At 42.4% G+C, this 17,949-nt stretch overlaps 1 protein-coding gene across 3 annotated transcripts in view; it reads left to right on the top strand.

Moving 5' to 3' along the window:
* Positions 1-17,949, top strand: part of pgm3 (phosphoglucomutase 3) — a 65,508-nt gene that overhangs the window by 28,864 nt on the left and 18,695 nt on the right. For all 3 annotated transcript variants that reach the window (XM_048535985.2, XM_048535983.2, XM_048535984.2), the window contains exons 4-6: positions 1,733-1,800; positions 9,491-9,624; positions 16,223-16,418. In XM_048535985.2, coding sequence (XP_048391942.1) covers positions 1,733-1,800; positions 9,491-9,624; positions 16,223-16,418 — 398 coding nt within the window. The remainder of the gene's footprint in view (positions 1-1,732; positions 1,801-9,490; positions 9,625-16,222; positions 16,419-17,949) is intronic.

Raw genomic sequence — 17,949 nt, 5'->3', positions numbered from 1 at the left:
CCAAGTGGATGATCTATCTTGGCCTCCTCTACTAGGCCCCAGCATCAGAGATACCAGCCTTCAGCCAATTTGATTCACTGCATGTGATATCAAGAAACGTTTGGAGGCACTAGATACTGCAAAGGCTGTGGATTCTGACAACATTCCAGCAGTAGTACTGAAGATGCGTGCTCCAGAATTTGCTGCTCCTCTAGCCAAGCTCTCTCAATACAGTTACAGCAGTGACATCTACCTGACAATATGAAAAAGTGCCCAGTATGTCCCTTACACGCAAAGCAGAACAAATTCACCCTGGCCAATTATCGCTGTATTCGTCTACCCCAGGTCTGTAAAGTGATGGAAGGAGTCATCAACAGTGGTACCAAGCAGTACTTCCTCAGTGACACCCGGTTTGGGTTCTGCCAGGGCCACCCATTACAGCCTTGGTTCAAAAGAGCTAAATTCCAGAGGTGAGGTGAGAGTAATAGCCCTCGATACCAAGGCCACATTTGGTTGAGTGTGGCATCAAAGAGCAAAGCTGGGACCAGTGGGTGTCAAGGGACAAAATCTCCACTGGTATCAGTCATACCTGGCACATTGGAAGATGGTTAAAATTGTTGGACATCAATGATCTCAGCTGCAGCACACCTCCGCAGGAGTTCCTCAAGATAGTATCTTGGCCCCACCATTTTCAGCTGCTTCATTGATGACCTTCCCTCCATCATAAGGTCAGAAGTGGGAATGTTTGCTGATGAATAATGTTCAGCACCATTTGTCACCCCTACCAAATAAGGAGCTTAGTGGACAGTAAGGAGGTAGTAACTAAAGCCTGTAAGGAACTAGATAACGAAGTCACTGTGACTAAGGGAAAGAGTAGGCAGAGAGCAGATGATGAACGTAAAGGGACAGGTGGTCTGAGGTGCATTTGTTTTAATGTGAGAAGTGCAGCAGGTAAGGTAGATGAACTTCGGGCTTGGATTAGTACCTGGGAGTATGATGTTATTGCTATTACTGAGTCTTGGTTGAGGGAAGGGCAAGATTGGCGACTAAATATCCCAGGATATAGATGCTTCAGGTGGGATAGAGAGGGAGGTAAAAGGGGTGGAGGAGTTGCATTACTGGCCAAAGAGAATATCACAGCTGTGTTGAAGGAGGGCACTACGGAGGACTCGAGCTGTGAGGCAACATGGGCAGAGCTCAGAAACATGAAGAGTGTGGTAACAATGTTGGGGCTGCATGACAGGCTTCTCAACAGTGACAGATTCTCCAAGTTTTAACATCTAAGTCCAGTCGTTGAGGCTGAGTGTGTGTGCCTGAAACTGAGTGACAGAGCACATATATACCCCACAATAAATGAACCTTGAAGCAGCAAGCACCCGCGCTAAACCAGTTAGTGTAATGTCACCTGTGATGATCTCTTAACCTGAAGATTATATGATGTGCCATACATGCTCTAACCATGTAACTTCATGCATGAATTTTCTTTTGCCTTGACTCTGGGTGGCACAAGGATCTAATCCTTGTTTGGACTTGTGATAAATTAATCTTTGTCACACTTTAATCTGTGAACAATTAAAGTATGGCGCATTGTCTGACTAACCATGGTGCGTGTTGTCAGAAGCCTTAAATGACCAACTTATACACAGCATATCTTCCTGCTGGGTGTAATGGATTAAAATTTACCGCACACAGCATTTTGTTTGTATGTGCAAGTTCAGAACCTGTAATTTTGTGTTCTGTCTTTTATTTTCAGGCCTAGTAGTCTAAATCTTGCCCAAGCTGTTATTGATGGAGTAAGTGCCTTAGATGGAACTTACCAAGGTATGTGCTAAAGTTACCTTCACAACTTTATCTTTTGAAAGTGATCTTGTAATCTGTATTTACTTGTTTCAAAACATGAATATTTTATACTTTGCATTTAGCATCCTATTGAAGATGTGTCAGCGCTGGATAGTAACTTGGATATCTGCTATGTGTAACATTGACACGTTAAAAGGTGTAATTTATGCTGACAGCACAATTTTCTATTCACCAAGGAGGCAGGTATAATACCAAGTGCCATGATGACTTAATTGGGCAGAAGTCAGAGATAAAATTCATACTGCAACAGAAACAAGCAATTAAGTCCTCCTTCCTTAGCTGACGTGGCAAGAAACCTACATACTCACATTTGCATGTTAGTAATTGCACAACTCAGGAACATAGAAGATAGGAGGAGGAGGAGGAGGAGGAGGCCATTTGCCCTTCAGGCCTGCTCCACCATTCTTCACAATCGTAGCTGATTGTCCAACTCAATAGCCTAATCCTGCTTTCTACTCATAACCTTTGATCCCATTTGCCCCAAATGTTATATCTAGTCGCCTCTTGAATACAGTCAATGTTTTGGCTTCAACTATTTCATGTGGGAATGAATTCCATATGCTTACCACTCTTTGGGTGAAGAAATATCTCCTCATCTCTGTACTAAGTCATCCACCCAGAATCCTCATACTGTGACCTTTGATTCTGGACACACCCACCATCCGGAACATACTCCTGCATCTACCCTGTCTAGTCTTGTTGGAATTTTATAAGTCTCTGAGATCCCCCCTCATCTGTCTGAAGTCTAGCAAAAAAGAATCCTCACCAAGGTCCTGTATAATTGCAACAACACATCCCTGCTCCTGTACTCGAAACCTCTCGTGAAGAAGGCCAACATAGCATATGTCTTCTTTACTGCCTGCTGCACTTGCTTGTATACTTTCAGCAACTGGTGCACAAGGATGCCCAGGTCCCACTCCTCACTCCCTTCTCCCAATTTGCAGCCATTCAGGCAGTAATGTGCCTTCTTGTTTTTGCTTCCGAAGAGAATAACCTCACATTTATCCAAATTGTACTGCATCTGACGCTGATTTACCCACTCCCCCAGCCTGTCGAGTTCATACTGAAGGATCTCTGCATCCTTCCACCATAATTTTCCCTTCCCGTTAAATGCTTGCCCAGCTAAGATACTGGTTGCCTCAGAACTTGACTACATCAAACGTGTACCTGTTCACTTTGCTGTTCTGTCTCCAGATTGGGATGAGTCTACAGATTTCACTGCCTCTACCAAAACCTTGTCGATGAACTCTGCCTCCTGATCTGACAGGGTCAGACAGCAGCTTTTCCTTGTCAGCAGATACTTCAGCCTAACAGTCCAACACCAGGTTAAGTATCAGAATGGTATTTTATCCCACAAGACAGGCACCTGTTGCAGCGAGGGCACTTTAGCATAGAAGGCAAGGTGTAACTATATGGCTAGAAGGAAATGAAAAGCTTGTTTGAAAGGTGGGTATGTTTTGCTGTGTGGCATGGTACTTTGTCATTGTCAGCTGGCGTGTGGTTGCAATGTATATAGTAAGGACAGTGCATATGCATGCATGAAAACTATGGTGATACCTTTTGTAAAAGGGAAAGTGTGAGTGTCAGCAGTATTCAATCAGGGGGTATCGTCACAGTCTGGAGTGACTGGAGAGCTTGGGCTGTTTTCAGTCTGGGGATGTTGGCCAAAGTCAGCAGGGATCAGGGTTTAATTCCGTTTTGGTCTGGTATTTGTTATTTAGTTTTGGGTTGTGGGCTTCACTGGCTGGGCCGAAGTCAGCCCTGGAAGTTGCACAATATCTTGCGAGTCAGTCAGTTGCGTTCATCTTGCAAATTCAGTCCAAGAAATGGTTGTGATCATTTGGGGCTATCCTGTAAAGTTTGCCCAGGTGATGGACCACTTCAGCGCGAAAGCCAAGGGAAGCACCTTGTGGCTTTGAGAGAACACTCTAGCACAGAAGGCATGCAGGCAGATAGTTATTGTTTGTAATTGGTCAGTTTTATGATCTGTCTGTGGTGTAGTCAAGCTTGCAAGCAGCAAAAATTTGGGGATTAGCAGGCTATATTGTAATCAAGCAGGAGTAGAAACCTCCAAGCTACTATGATTTGATGGCCAGAAGCTGTCCTCAACAACAGCAACAATGCAGAATTAAAAGGAACTTGTAATGCTTGGGGCTTCCAAGGTGTGAGACTAACCTCAGAGCATACCTTGGAGCATCAGGAGGAAAGATGTCAGGGATCAACAGTCCCTTTATTACTAAGGCTCTGCACTTTCAGCAGACCTGAGAACGAAAATGAAAGTAGCATGGCAGAGATTAGTTTTGTAAGGATGAAGGATTTCCTTCCCAAAAGGAGTTTGGTTTTGACAATAAGAGGATGTGGTGGTTATGAGTGAAAAACCAATACATAGGTGTAGGCCCTCAGGCCCACCAAGACTACACATGATACCTTTGTAAACTACAAACCTTTTGCCTCAATGCTGTCTGTATCTCTCTATTTCTTGCCGAATCGTGTATCTGTCAAAATGGATCTAAAAATGTTGCTATTGTACCCACCTTCTCCACCACCTCTGGCATTTTAGGCATGTACCACCCTCTCTTTAAAGGAGATGCAAGGTGGGTTTTTATTACTTACCCCCTTTCACCTTAAATGCGTGCCCCCTCGTAATTGACACTGCTGCCCTGTGGGGGTAAAACCTGACCATTCTTTCCGTGCCTCTTCATTATCTTGAGAACTTCTATCAGGTTGCCCCTCATGCTTCGATATTCAAGTGAAAACAAATCCAAGTTCATCCCGTCTCCTCTGATAACTAATACCCCCTAAACCATGCAGCATCTTGATAAACAATTTCTGCACCCTCTTCAAAGCCTTCACATCCTTCTGGTAAGGTGGCAATCCAAACTGTATACAAAATTCCAAATGTGGCCTAACTGAAGTTCCATACAGCTGCAACATGACATGCTAATTTTTATACTCTGTGCCCTGACTAATGAAAGCAAGCATGCCATATGCCTTCGTGACCACCTTATCCACTTGTGTTGCCACTATCAGGGAACTGTAGACCTGTACACTTAGATCCCGCTGTATTTTTATGCTGCTAAAGATTCTCCCACTAACTGTATACCTTCTGCATTATATCTTCTAAAATGCATGACGTTACATTTGTCTGGATTAAACTGCCATTTCTCAGTCCAATGTTTGCAGCTTATCTACATCCTGCCGAACCATCTGGCAGCCCTCCTCATACTGGTCTCCCGCAATCTTTGAGTCATCCACAAACTTACTAAAGAGGCAACCTACCTTCGCAAAATCATTTGCATGTTACAAACAACAGGGGTCTCAGCACTGATCCCTGCTGAACACCACTGATCATAGATCTCAAAAACCAAAATATGCCCTTCCACCGCAAGTGTGACTAAGAAAGTTCTGTATCCATTTTACCAGATCACTGAAGATCCCATGTGATTTCACCCTTTGTATCAGCCTGCCATGAGGGACAACATCTACTGGCCTGCCCTCAATCATCTTTGCTACTTCCCAAAAAATGCAAGCGAGAGACGACCTTGTCTGCAAAAAGCTATGCTGCCTTTCCAAAAAAGTCCATTTTCTTTCAAATATGAGCAAATCCTATCCCTATGAATCTTCTACACTTTCCCTATCACTGATTTAAGGTTCACTGGCTGATAATTTCCCAGATTATCCCTGTTGCTATTCTTAAACAAAGGAACAACATTGGCTATTCTCCAGTCCTCTGGGACTGCTCCTGTGACTAAAGAGGATACAGAGATTTCATGCAGGTCCCAGCAGTTTTGCACTCTGCTTCTCTCAGCATTCTGCTAGAGGTCCCGTCAGTCCCGGGGACTTGTCTACCTTTAATAGTTTTCAAAATACTGAAAACTGTCTCCTTTATACATCTTTATGTACCTTAGAATTTCAACATAAACATTTCAACATAAACTTTCTGAGATTCACCATCCAGTATTCCTTCTCCTTTCTGAATGCAGATAAAAAGAATTCATTAAGGACCTAACCCACTTCCTCTTGCTCCGTGCATAAATTCTGTTCCTTGTCCTTGAGCAGACCGATCCTTTTCCCAGCTTCCCTTTAGTTTACATATAATGGGATTTCCCTTAATCTGTAAACCAAAGGCGTTTCATGGCCCCTGTTAGACATCCTAATTTGTCTTGTTTGAGCTCCTTCCTGCTCTTTGTAATCTTCAGTTTCCTAAATCTTGTGCATACCTCCTCTTTCTTTTTGACAAGCGCTCAGCTTGTCATCTAAGGTTCCTAAATCTTACCATCCTTATCACTCATTTTCACAGGAAGGTGCTGGTCCTGCACTCTAATCAACTAGCCTTTTAAAGATTCGCACATACCAGATTTGGATTTACTGTCAAAAAAATGACCCCAATCTACATTCCCCAGTTCCTGCCTTATTTTGCCTAGTTAACTTTCCCCAATTTCACCTAAGGACATACTTCCCCTTATCTAGAGTAAGGGGAAGTATGTCCTTAGAATTATATTCACTGTGCCCGTAATGATCCCATATAGAAACTTCAAACAATTGACTGGGTTCATTCCCAATCCAGGTCTGGAATAGCCCCTCCCAGATTGGACTAGTTACATATTGTTTCAAAAACCATCCTGTACATACTTAATAAATTCTGCACCATCCAAGGTCCTGTCACTAGCAAGTCCCAATCAGTATAGTGGAAGTTAAAATCTGGCCCCCTTATTGAGGTTGGCATGTTGGAACAGGTGCAATGGAGATGGGGGATGAGGGAGAATGGACAAGAGTCTTTGCAGGAAGCAGGATTGAGGATGTATATTCAAAGTAAACGTGGGAATCGGTGGGTTTGTAGTGGATATTGGTGGCCAGCCCATCCCCAGAAATGAAAACAGAGATGTTGAGGAAGGAAAGGGAGGAGGCAGAGATAGACCAGGGGAAGATGAGAGCAGGATGGAAGTTGGAAGCAAAATTGATTAACTTCCAATTCTGGACAAGAGAGAAAAGCAACTCTGATGATGTCATTAATGTACTGGAGAAAGAGTTGTGGATAGCTGCCAGAGCAAGAGAATACCAATCTTTTCCTAGCTACATCGGTTTTGAGGAAGGGTCACTGGGCCTGAAACCTTAACTCTGCTTTCTCTCCACAGATGCTGCATGACCTGCTGAGTTTTTCCAGCAGTTTCTAAAATGGCAGAATCCTTTAGGCCATTTCCCTCTCAATGCCTGCCTGTGCTTACTTGTTTTCCTTGTGGTAATCTGACTCTGTCTAGCCCTTACCGGTGGCGCAACCAGCTTGCTAAATATGCTATCCACAACATTCTTAATCTCATGGATGTTCCATAGTGAGCCCATTCACAGCCATCGCCAGATGGCAAATCAGGAGTTGAGGTTGAACACACCTGCTGCATATGTAGTCAGTATGGACACTGGAAGTGTCCCAGATTTCCCACATATTGCAGGAAGAGCATTCCATGGGGTCCAAGTTCTCCTGCTGTTTCAAACCTTATGAACTCCAGACAACAGGGAAGTGATTACACAACTTTATCTACTAGTCACCAAACTCAGATCTCTCCCCCTTGCTGTCTTAACAGGCTACAACTAAAAAAAGTAAGTACTTTATCTCTCTCTCGAGGCACTACTCAATCATTTGGTAAACCTGGTTCATGAGCAGCCAAGCCTATGCATGTGATCCCCATCTGAGTCTTGGTGACTAAACTGACATCTCCCAGAATGTTTCTAGGCCGCTTCTTACCAGCACCCTCTATTGTGGCTAAATCTTTATGCCTGACTTTCTGTTATTGAGCTTACATTTCATCATCTGCCATTGTGTGATTCAAACCCATGTCCCAAGAACATTACCTTGCTGATCTGGATGACTAGTTCATTGTATTACCACTGTCTCCTCTGGAGCTTCAAGTGTCTTGCCATAAGTCAAAGAGAAAGATTGTGTGATGGAAGTGGATTCAGGTCAAGTTTGAGATGAAAAGTGGCAAGCAGTTTCCAGTAAATGAGTTGGAAATGTAATGGTCAGGGAATGGTTAATGGTTTGAGAGAATTAGTTTGGTCAGGGCCCTCGAACATGCATCATGCATATGATGCTGAGGATTGCACTTAATGACCGTTCATGAGTTGTTTGCGCAGTGGCAAGGATATGCACTCTGTGTGTGAGGTAGAAGAGGTAGGATGGTAGCACTTCTTCTACTGTCCCAAAGCAATCATTCATTTTTTTGCAGCACTACTTGTAGTCCCTTTTCTGTAAGCCAATGGCAGTGACCCACAACGTGCTCAGCTCTCAGGACAGCAATTCTGATTGATTGACACTTCATATCGTCCCTGGGAGGAGGGTGAATTTCAGTTGGTCACGTGTCCAGGAGTATCTGCAAGGCAGCATCAATAAACTTAGAGCCTGCTTTGAATTCTTGGTATGCTTTCCTGAGCTTCTGGTGCTAACTATCACAGTTACCAGTGCAGTTTCTGGCTTATAGCAAGTGAAACAATGTCCAGCTGGCTTTTAAATATGGTGTCAGAATCTTTGAACCCAGGTTGTCTTGTGAGTGGTGAGAACTGTTCATCTGAATCTTGATTTGTGTACTGTTCATGCAATATCTCTCTCACTCAGATAATAAGCTGAAAAGCATATGAGTGCATGAGATAACTTGTCCTGGCCATTGGCTGATATAATGTCACCCAAGGTGTTTGCTGTCATAATTCAAAATGAGAAATCTCGACTTTCAGAATTTGATGACGGTCTCTCAACCATTCAGCATAAAATATTCAATCGTGCTATTCTTTTTGAATGCTAATATTAACATGTCTTAAATTCCTTTCCAGCAGGCAGTTTGGATCTTAATTGCACAGAATATAGACCTCACATGTTTGCTCTTGAATCTGGCAGGATATGACAAAGGTGAAATCAAATGGATTGTGATGATACTGACCTTTTTAAGAGAGGTGTTCTATGTTGTTTCTCTTGTAGAAGCGTGTTGTCGTTGTGGTGCTGAACTATCTCCTTCAGACATGCAGTCAGCGAACAGTTTTGAGTTCTCCCTGAGTGTTTTCCTTTCAGCAAAAGAATCATGCGTAGGCAGCGTCAGCGCTGTCATAGACCCAGGAAGATTTTTATTTCTGCTTTCAGTTAGTTGCTGGCTTGTGGAGCTGAATGCCTAAGTTCTCTGTTGTGAGAGTGAAGTCTTAAAAACGAGGCTTCCTCTTAAAAATCGATAGGGGCAGATTGTTTCTTCTGGACTGCAGAGGCAGCACTTGAAAGTAATGACAGTGTAACTGTTTTACTGAATTGCATTTTTGCCAAAGGTGATGTTTATGGGATGTTGCCAATATTGGAACAGTCGATGATTAGTGCTTAAATAATACATTATCTTGTTAAGTATTTCCATAGTGTAAAGTTATGCCAATTCCTCCTTTTGTTGTGTTTTAACTGTGTTGTAAAAACAAAGTACATTTTGATAAAAGCTTGGCGATGGAATGATAGAATCATGTCTGGAACACAGTGCTTTACACTTGCCTTTTAAAATTAATATATAAAAGTTAGGGTCTAGTCTATCTTCATAATATATTTTGTGGGGTAGTTCTGGTCTGGCCCAGTCTATAACAGGTCATATTATTAAGCAATTAATAATGGGTTATATGATTCTCTTGATTGTAGATTATGGCCTTGTAAGCACCCCACAGCTGCATTATATGGTTTGCTGTTGGAATACCATGGAGCATTATGGGACTGCAACAGTGGAAGGATATTACCAGAAACTTTCTCAGGCCTTTCTTGCAATGACTAAGCAGGTACTTTTATTATCAATATAGAAGGTTGACTCTTTACAAAAGGTGTTGAAGTTAGAAGTGTTACTGTAGGACATCTCCCATAAATGCTAAACTTTATTCAACAGGCTGGATGATCCTTGATTTCAGCTGACGCTGCCATAATATTGGCATTGTATGGGACATTTGTAGGAGGATATTATTAAGCTGAAGAGGGCTTAGAAGAGACTTACAAGGATGTTGCTGCATGTGGAAGGTTTGAGTTATAAAGAAAGGCTGGATAGTCTGGGACTTCTTTCACTGGAGTGTAGGAGGTTGAGAGGTGACTTTATAGGAATTTATAAAATAATGAAGGATATGGAAAGTGTTAATGGTAGTTATTTTTTTCCCTAGAATGGGGGGATTTCAAGACTGGGGACATAATTTTAAGGTGAGGTGAGAGATTTAAAAAAGACATTAGGGACTTTTTTTTAACACAATAGGTAGTTCACGTGTGGAATGAACTTCCTGAGGAAGTGGTGGAAGTGGGTGCAGTTACAATGTTTAAAAGGCATTTGGATAAGTACATGAGTAGGAAAGATTTGGAGGGACATGGGTGAAGAGCAGGCAGGTGGGATTAATTTAGTTTAGGATTGGTTCGTCATGGTCCTGTTGGACTGAAGGGTCTGTTTCTGTGCTGTATGACTGTATGACTGTGAATGAAGACCTTGCCTATCCAGTAATGATTTGGACCTGATGTCAGAGCATGACAATCAAGAACAGGAGTAGACAATTGAACGAGATCTCTGTTGATTTGATTGTGGCTTAACTCCACTTACCTGCCTGCCTCACATAATTCTTACTTCCATTGGAGATGGAAAATGTATTTGACTTGTCATTGAAAATATTCAATCAGCCCTCTTCCACTCATTGAATATAGAAAATTAAAATTAATTGCCCTCTCTGAAAAGAGTTCATCCTCATCTTCATCTTAAATAGGAGACATTTGGATTAATGCACAAATAGGAAAGGTTTGGTAGGATATGGACTAGGAGCAGGCAAGTGGGACTATGTTTGGGATTATGTTCGGCATGGACTGGTTGGACCAAAGGGCTGGTTTCCATCCTGTATGACTCAATGACTCTTCTTTCGAAACTCAGCTGCAGCCCCCCGCACCTCCCCCCGAAAGAAAACCCAGTTCAAGATTCTTCCTCAAGGGGAAATATTGTCTTCAAATCTACCCTGTTAAGCCCCCTCAGGCTCAAGAATATGTTGCAAACTATCAACATTTCATATTACACTAGCTGATTTAATCAGTCAACATGGCTGGGTATCATCTCACATAAGGCTTATGCAAATGTGTTATCAAATAGCTTGCCAGATGATGTGGACATGATTACCTTTAATGTCAAGGGAGCATTTGACTGAGAATAGCATCAATGGACCCCAACAAAATTGAAGTTTATAAAAATCAAGAAATATTCTCCATGAGTTGGGAGTCAAACCCATAACTAATGAAGATGGTTATTTTTGTTGGAAACCAATCATCTCAGCCTGAGTACATAGAACATAGAACATAGAACATAGAACATAGAACAGTACAGCACAGAACAGGCCCTTCAGCCCACAATGTTGTGCCGACCATTGATCCTCATGGATGCACCCTCAAATTTCTGTGACCATATGCATGTCCAGCAGTCTCTTAAATGACCCCAATGACCTTGCTTCCACAACTGCTGCTGGCAACGCATTCCATGCTCTCACAACTCTCTGCGTAAAGAACCTGCCTCTGACATCCCCTCTATACTTTCCACCAACCAGCTTAAAACTATGACCCCTCGTGCTAGCCATTTCTGCCCTGGGAAATAGTCTCTGGCTATCGACTCTATCTATGCCTCTCATTATCTTGTATACCTCAATTAGGTCCCCTCTCCTCCTCCTTTTCTCCAATGAAAAGAGACCGAGCTCAGTCAACCTCTCTTCATAAGATAAGCCCTCCAGTCCAGGCAGCATCCTGGTAAACCTCCTCTGAACCCTCTCCAAAGCATCCACATCTTTCCTATAATAGGGCGCCCAGAACTGGACGCAGTATTCCAAGTGCGGTCTAACCAAAGTTTTATAGAGCTGCAACAAGATCTCACGACTCTTAAACTCAATCCCCCTGTTAATGAAAGCCAAAACACCATATGCTTTCTTAACAACCCTGTCCACTTGGGTGGCCATTTTAAGGGATCTATGTATCTGCACACCAAGATCCCTCTGTTCCTCCACGCTGCCAAGAATCCTATCCTTAATCCTGTACTCAGTTTTCAAATTCGACCTTCCAAAATGCATCACCTCGCATTTATCCAGGTTGAACTCCATCTGCCACCTCTCAGCCCATCTCTGCATCCTGTCAATGTCCCGCTGCAGCCTACAACAGCCCTCTACACTGTCAACGACACCTCCGACCTTTGTGTCGTCTGCAAACTTGCTGACCCATCCTTCAATTCCCTCGTCCAAGTCATTAATAAAAATTACAAACAGTAGAGGCCCAAGGACAGAGCCCTGTGGAACCCCACTCACCACTGACTTCCAGGCAGAATATTTTCCTTCTACTACCACTCGCTGTCTTCTGTTGGCCAGCCAATTCTGTATCCAAGCAGCTAAGTTCCCCTGTATCCCATTCCTCCTGACCTTCTGAATGAGCCTTCCATGGGGAACCTTATCAAATGCCTTACTGAAGTCCATATACACCACATCCACAGCTTGACCCTCATCAACCTTACTAGTCACATCCTCAAAAAACTCGATAAGGTTTGTAAGGCATGACCTACCCCTCACAAAGCCGTGTTGACTGTATTTGATCAAGCCATGCTCTTCCAGATGGTCATAAATCTTATCCCTCAGAATCCTTTCTAACACCTTGCAGACGACAGACGTGAGACTTACCGGTCTATAATTGCCGGGGATTTCCCTATTTCCTTTCTTGAAGAGAGGAATTACATTTGCCTCTCTCCAGTCCTCAGGTACGACTCCAGTGGAGAGCGAGGATGCAAAGATCTTCGCAAGTGGCGAAGCAATTGCATTTCTCGCTTCCCAAAGCAGCCGAGGACAAATCTGATCCGGGCCTGGCGACTTGTCAATCTTAATGTTTGACAAAATTTTCAGTACATCAGCTTCCTCTATCTCTATCCATTCCAGCATGCACACCTGCTCTTCAAAGGTTTCATTCACTACACAGGTCGTTTCTTTCGTAAAGACAGAAGCAAAAAACTCATTTAGGGCTTCCCCTACCTCCTCAGGCTCCACACACAAGTTCCCTATGCTATCCCTGATCGGCCCTACTCTTTCTTTGACCATTCTCTTATTCCTCACGTAAGTGTAAAATGCCTTTGTGTTTTCCCGGATTCCTTCTGCCAAGCCTTTCTCGTGCCCCCTCCTGGCTCTCCTCAGACCATTTTTGAGCTCCTTCCTTGCCTGCATGTAATCCTCTCTAGCTGAACTTGACCCTAGCTTCCTCCACCTTATGTAAGCTACCTTCTTCCTTTTCACTAGAAGCTCCACCGCTCTCGTCATCCAAGGTTCCTTTATCTTACCCCGTCTTGCCTGTCTCAGAGGGACATATTTACTCATCACTCCCAACAACTGTTCCTTAAACCATCTCCACATGTCTATAGTTCCCTTACCATGGAACAACTGCTCCCAGTCCATGCTTCCTAACTCGTGTCTAATCGCATCATAGTTTCCTCTTCCCCAATTAAATATCCTCCCATTCTGCCTAATCCTCTCCTTCTCCATAGCTATGTAGAATGAGAGAGTGTTATGGTCACTATCACCAAAATGCTCTCCCACCACAAGATCTGATACCTGCCCCGGCTCGTTTCCGAGCACCAAGTCTAGAATGGCCTCTCCCCTCGTCGGCCTGTCAACGTACTGCGTTAGGAAACCCTCCTGAACACACCTTACAAAAACAGCTCCATTCAAATCTTCTGCTCGAAGGAGGTTCCAATCAATATTAGGAAAGTTAAAGTCACCCATTACAACAACCCTACTGCGTCCACACTTTTCCAAAATCTGTCGACCTATGCTTTCTACAATCTCCCTGCTGCTATTGGGGGGCCTGTAGTAAACCCCTAACGAGGTGACTACTCCCTTGCTGTTCCTAATTTCCACCCATACTGACTCAGTAGGCAGATCTTCCTCGACAATGGAAGCTTCTGTAGCTGTGATACCCTGTGCTGTGATACAGAGAACACTCTGTAGTATTCTTGTATTTTTGACTGTACAGTTGCTTCATCAATGACTTACCTCCATCATAAAATTGGAAATGGGAATGTCCACTGAAGACTGCAGTGTTCAGTACCATTTGCAAATTTTTGGATACTGAAGCCGTCTGTATTTGATGTTCAGGCAGAGGCTGATAAGTGCTCATTAACATGTAGACTACATTAGTGCTAGACAATGATCATCACTAATAAGAAATTGCATTCAGAATTTTTTTTAAAAATTCTGACAAATCTTAGGATTTGTGGAAGTTTTTCTCAATGCAATGAAAACTACTGCCTACTGACTGCAGAAACCCTGTTCCAAAGTCAAAGAGCTGGAAACACACATGAAATTCTGTTAGTTTCAACTTTATTATTGGATTCATGGATACTGTCTAAGCAGAATCTCCAAAATATAGGCAACTAAATATATAATTGTGCACTGTAGAGTTGCAGCATTAAAGGTATACTTAAAGATCCATGTGCTTGCACTAGTATGTAACTAAATTGCCCAAGAGAAAGTGGTATTACCTGTTCTGAAAACAAGAATAGAAATTGCAGGAGAAATTCAGCAGACCTGGCTGTATTTGTGGAGAGAAAGCAGAGTTAATGCTTCGAATCCAGTGATTTCTTCAGAGCTGATAGCTGGAAAAAGTTGGTATTTATGCAGATGACACGGGTTTGGGAGAAAGGAATGAGTGGACAGGTGGAGTTCGAACCCAGAGAGAGAAAAAAAAGACAGTTAGGCAGACAAAGGGTTGGCTCATGTTAGACCAGGAAGGAGAAGAGATGATTCAGAATCTGCTTCATCTTTCCAGTGGGAGTTCTCAATCTTAAGTCTACATTCTTGAGGTCTAGCATATTGACAAGTGGATACACCTGTCCTGTGTACAGCCACCAATTTGTACCCTCTTATCAGGCAGCATCCTGGTAAACCTCTTCTGCACTCTCTCCAAAGCCTCCACATGCTTCTTGTAATGTGGCAGCGAGAATTGAACACAATACTTGAATTGTGACCTAACCAAAGTCTTATAAAGCTGCCACATGACATCATGACTGTTGTCTTCAATTTCCTGACCGATGAAAGCAAGCAAGTCATATGTCTTCTTCACAACCCTGTCTACTTTCAGGGAGTTTTAGACTTGATTCCGAAGATCCTTGCATACATCACTGCTGTTCAGGGTCCTGCTATTAACTGTATACTTTTCCTTAACATTTGATCTCCCAAAGTGCAGAACCTCACACTAGCCCAGATTAAACTCCATCTGACATTTTTCCACCCATTTCTGTAATTGATTTATATCCCACTGTCTCCTTTGACAATCTTCCACACTATCCACAACTCCACCGATCTTTGTATTGCCTGCAAACTTACTAACCCACCCATCTACATTTTTCATCCAAGTCATTTACATGTTTCAGACTAGTACACCTTGAAATCTGTTGCACTTCCTGTCTTTTTCAACTTTTCCAGTTGGCTACCCATCTACTATTCAGAATTTTCTCAGCTTGAAGGGTGGCCACAGCCTGGAATACACAATCCAGGAAACTCTTAATTTTCCTCTTATTCCTTAGAAATCCGGAGTTTGAGCTAGATGACCTGCAAGTTGCATTTAATGACTGTCCATCTATATTTTATAAAGAATTATTTTTTCTTTTAAAATCCAGTTAGAATTTTGTTTTAAGAAATTCATTTTTTTGCCAAGCTGTTTGAGCTATTGATGATTAATTCCTGTGGACCTAGTGTATACTAATACTCTTCTGAGTATTTCACTTATTGCAATACATTACCCAAATAAATTTTTAAAATTTTCTATCTTCCAGTTTAAAGAATAAAAGCAAGGTACTGATCACCCACGTGTTTATCTGCTTTCAAACCATGTCATGTTTTGAATATCTTTCTTTGTGGTTGACATTTTCTAACGTAATTGGCCCATTCTGATCCACCCAGCTCTTCATCCCTTCACTAGACTCATTCATTTTTCACTGTAAGGCTTGCAATGCTTGCCAGTCTTGCTCTGTACTTACTCCATCATCCAATAAACTGAAACTGCCCAGGACATACACTGACTTTTTTGAGAATGGCCACATTATTTATAATAAGGTATGAATGTTGATCATTGGTCATGGTTTTCAAGTGTTGGCAAAAGTCAGGGTATGTTTCGTTCTCAGTAATCAGATGTGAATTGCCGATGTGATTTCATTTCGCACACTGTCCAAGCTGCAAAATCAATATAGCTTACATTTAAACATTTGAAGCATTTTTAGCCGATAATGTTATTAATTTTGAGATGATTGATGATTAAGGATATATGTATCTTTTTGATTAAGTGAGTGTGAGTCATCTACATGAGACATATTCTATTGGTATGATTCAGTATTCTTTCAATCCACAGACTCCTTATCATCCAGAAGAATTACGACAATTGAACGTGGATGGAGCAAATGGTATTGGTGCACTAAAGCTCCAGGAATTGGAGCCGTACCTTGAGAACAAGCTGCAGCTGAAGGTCCACAATAATGGTGCGAATGGCAAACTCAACTACCTCTGCGGAGCAGATTTTGTAAAGGTTCAACAGAAGCTACCTCATGGCAAGTGATGGAATTGAAGGATTTGTGAAATAGAATGATCGAATACAAATTTCAAGTGGAGGCCATTTGACTCATTATGCTTTTATGTCTTGTCTAGACAAGGCCCTATGCTTCTTTGGTTCAAACATCTATTGACATTTCTCTTGAAAATGTGCAACTCTCTTTGCCTCAGTTATTTCAAATGACAATGGATTCTTTTAAGAATTTCTGCTAGGTTGAAACAAATTCAAATTCTTCTCCAAATTTGTGATTTAAGGTGACCGAAATCAATAGCACCCAAATCAGATGAAGTAAACTGCCCCATTCACACTACGAAAACCCTGGATAATTTTAGGAAGTCTAAATAATTATCCCTTCAGCCTTTTCTGAGCCAATATCTTCAGTCTTTCCTCATAACTTTGGTTTTCCACCCCCAGTGTCTTCCTGATGAAAATACACTGTACTTCCTCAATAATCTGTCTTTATTGAGTTCCTAAAATAATTCCTGCATCACTATCTGTGAGCCATGTAAAGTAACGTATAGAATCATAGAATTTTACAGTACAGCAGGAGGCCATTTGACCCATCATGTCTGTACCAGCTCCCAAAAGAACTACCAGCTTTCCAGCCTTATCTCCATAGCCCCCTACCTTCAGCACATTAAAAATTTGACCAGCTCTCTTTTGAAACCTATGGAACCTGCCCCACTGCCCCACGTAGCATATTCTAAATCCTAACCACTTTCTAAAAAAATGCATTTCTCCTTATTTACTGACAATCTTACAATTGTGACCCTAGTTACTCTCTTACCAACGACTGGAAACAGAATTGTAGAATCCCAGCAGTGTGGAAACAGGCCATTTGGCCCATTGAATTGACACTGACTTTCAGAAGTACATTCCACCCAGATCCACGTGCCCTACTGTGTCCCTGTAACCCAGCATTTCCCATGGGCAATCTGCCTAATCCGCATATCTTTGGACTGTGGGAGGAAACTGGAGCACCCGGAGGAAACCCATGCAGATGCAGGCAGAATATGCAAACTCCACACAAACAGCTGTCTGAGGGTGGAATCAACCCTGGGACCTTGGTGCTGCGAGGCAGCGGTGCTGTGAGGCAGCAGTGCTAACCACTGAGTCGCCATGCCGTCCAATATTGTTCTTTACCGAGTCAAAATTGTTTACAATTTTGAACGCTTCATTAAAGTCACCTCTTGATCTTCTCTGCTTCAGGTAGAATATGGCCAATCTCTCTAATCTTTCCTTATATCTAAAGCCCTTCATTCCTAGTATTATTCTTGTAAATCTGCTTTGAATTCTGTCCAGGGCTTTAACATCCTTCCTTAAATAAGATGGCCAAAACGGAACACGTTATTCCTGTGACAATATTTTAAGAAGTGTATTTTGCCCTGTTTTCTTTTTATGAAGAAGGGTTGAGCAGAGGCGCCACACAATCTGTTCCAAAGCCGGTAAACAGCTTGGGATTTTTTAAAAATTGGAACAATAGAAGCAGTCTGAATTGATGGGGTCAAGTTCCCACAAAACTAGGATTT

This window comes from Stegostoma tigrinum, chromosome 9 (genome assembly GCF_030684315.1).
Source record: "Stegostoma tigrinum isolate sSteTig4 chromosome 9, sSteTig4.hap1, whole genome shotgun sequence".
NCBI lineage: Eukaryota > Metazoa > Chordata > Chondrichthyes > Orectolobiformes > Stegostomatidae > Stegostoma > Stegostoma tigrinum.
The sequence above is the reverse complement of the archived record's forward strand: the minus strand, read 5'-3'. Positions and strand labels throughout refer to the sequence as shown.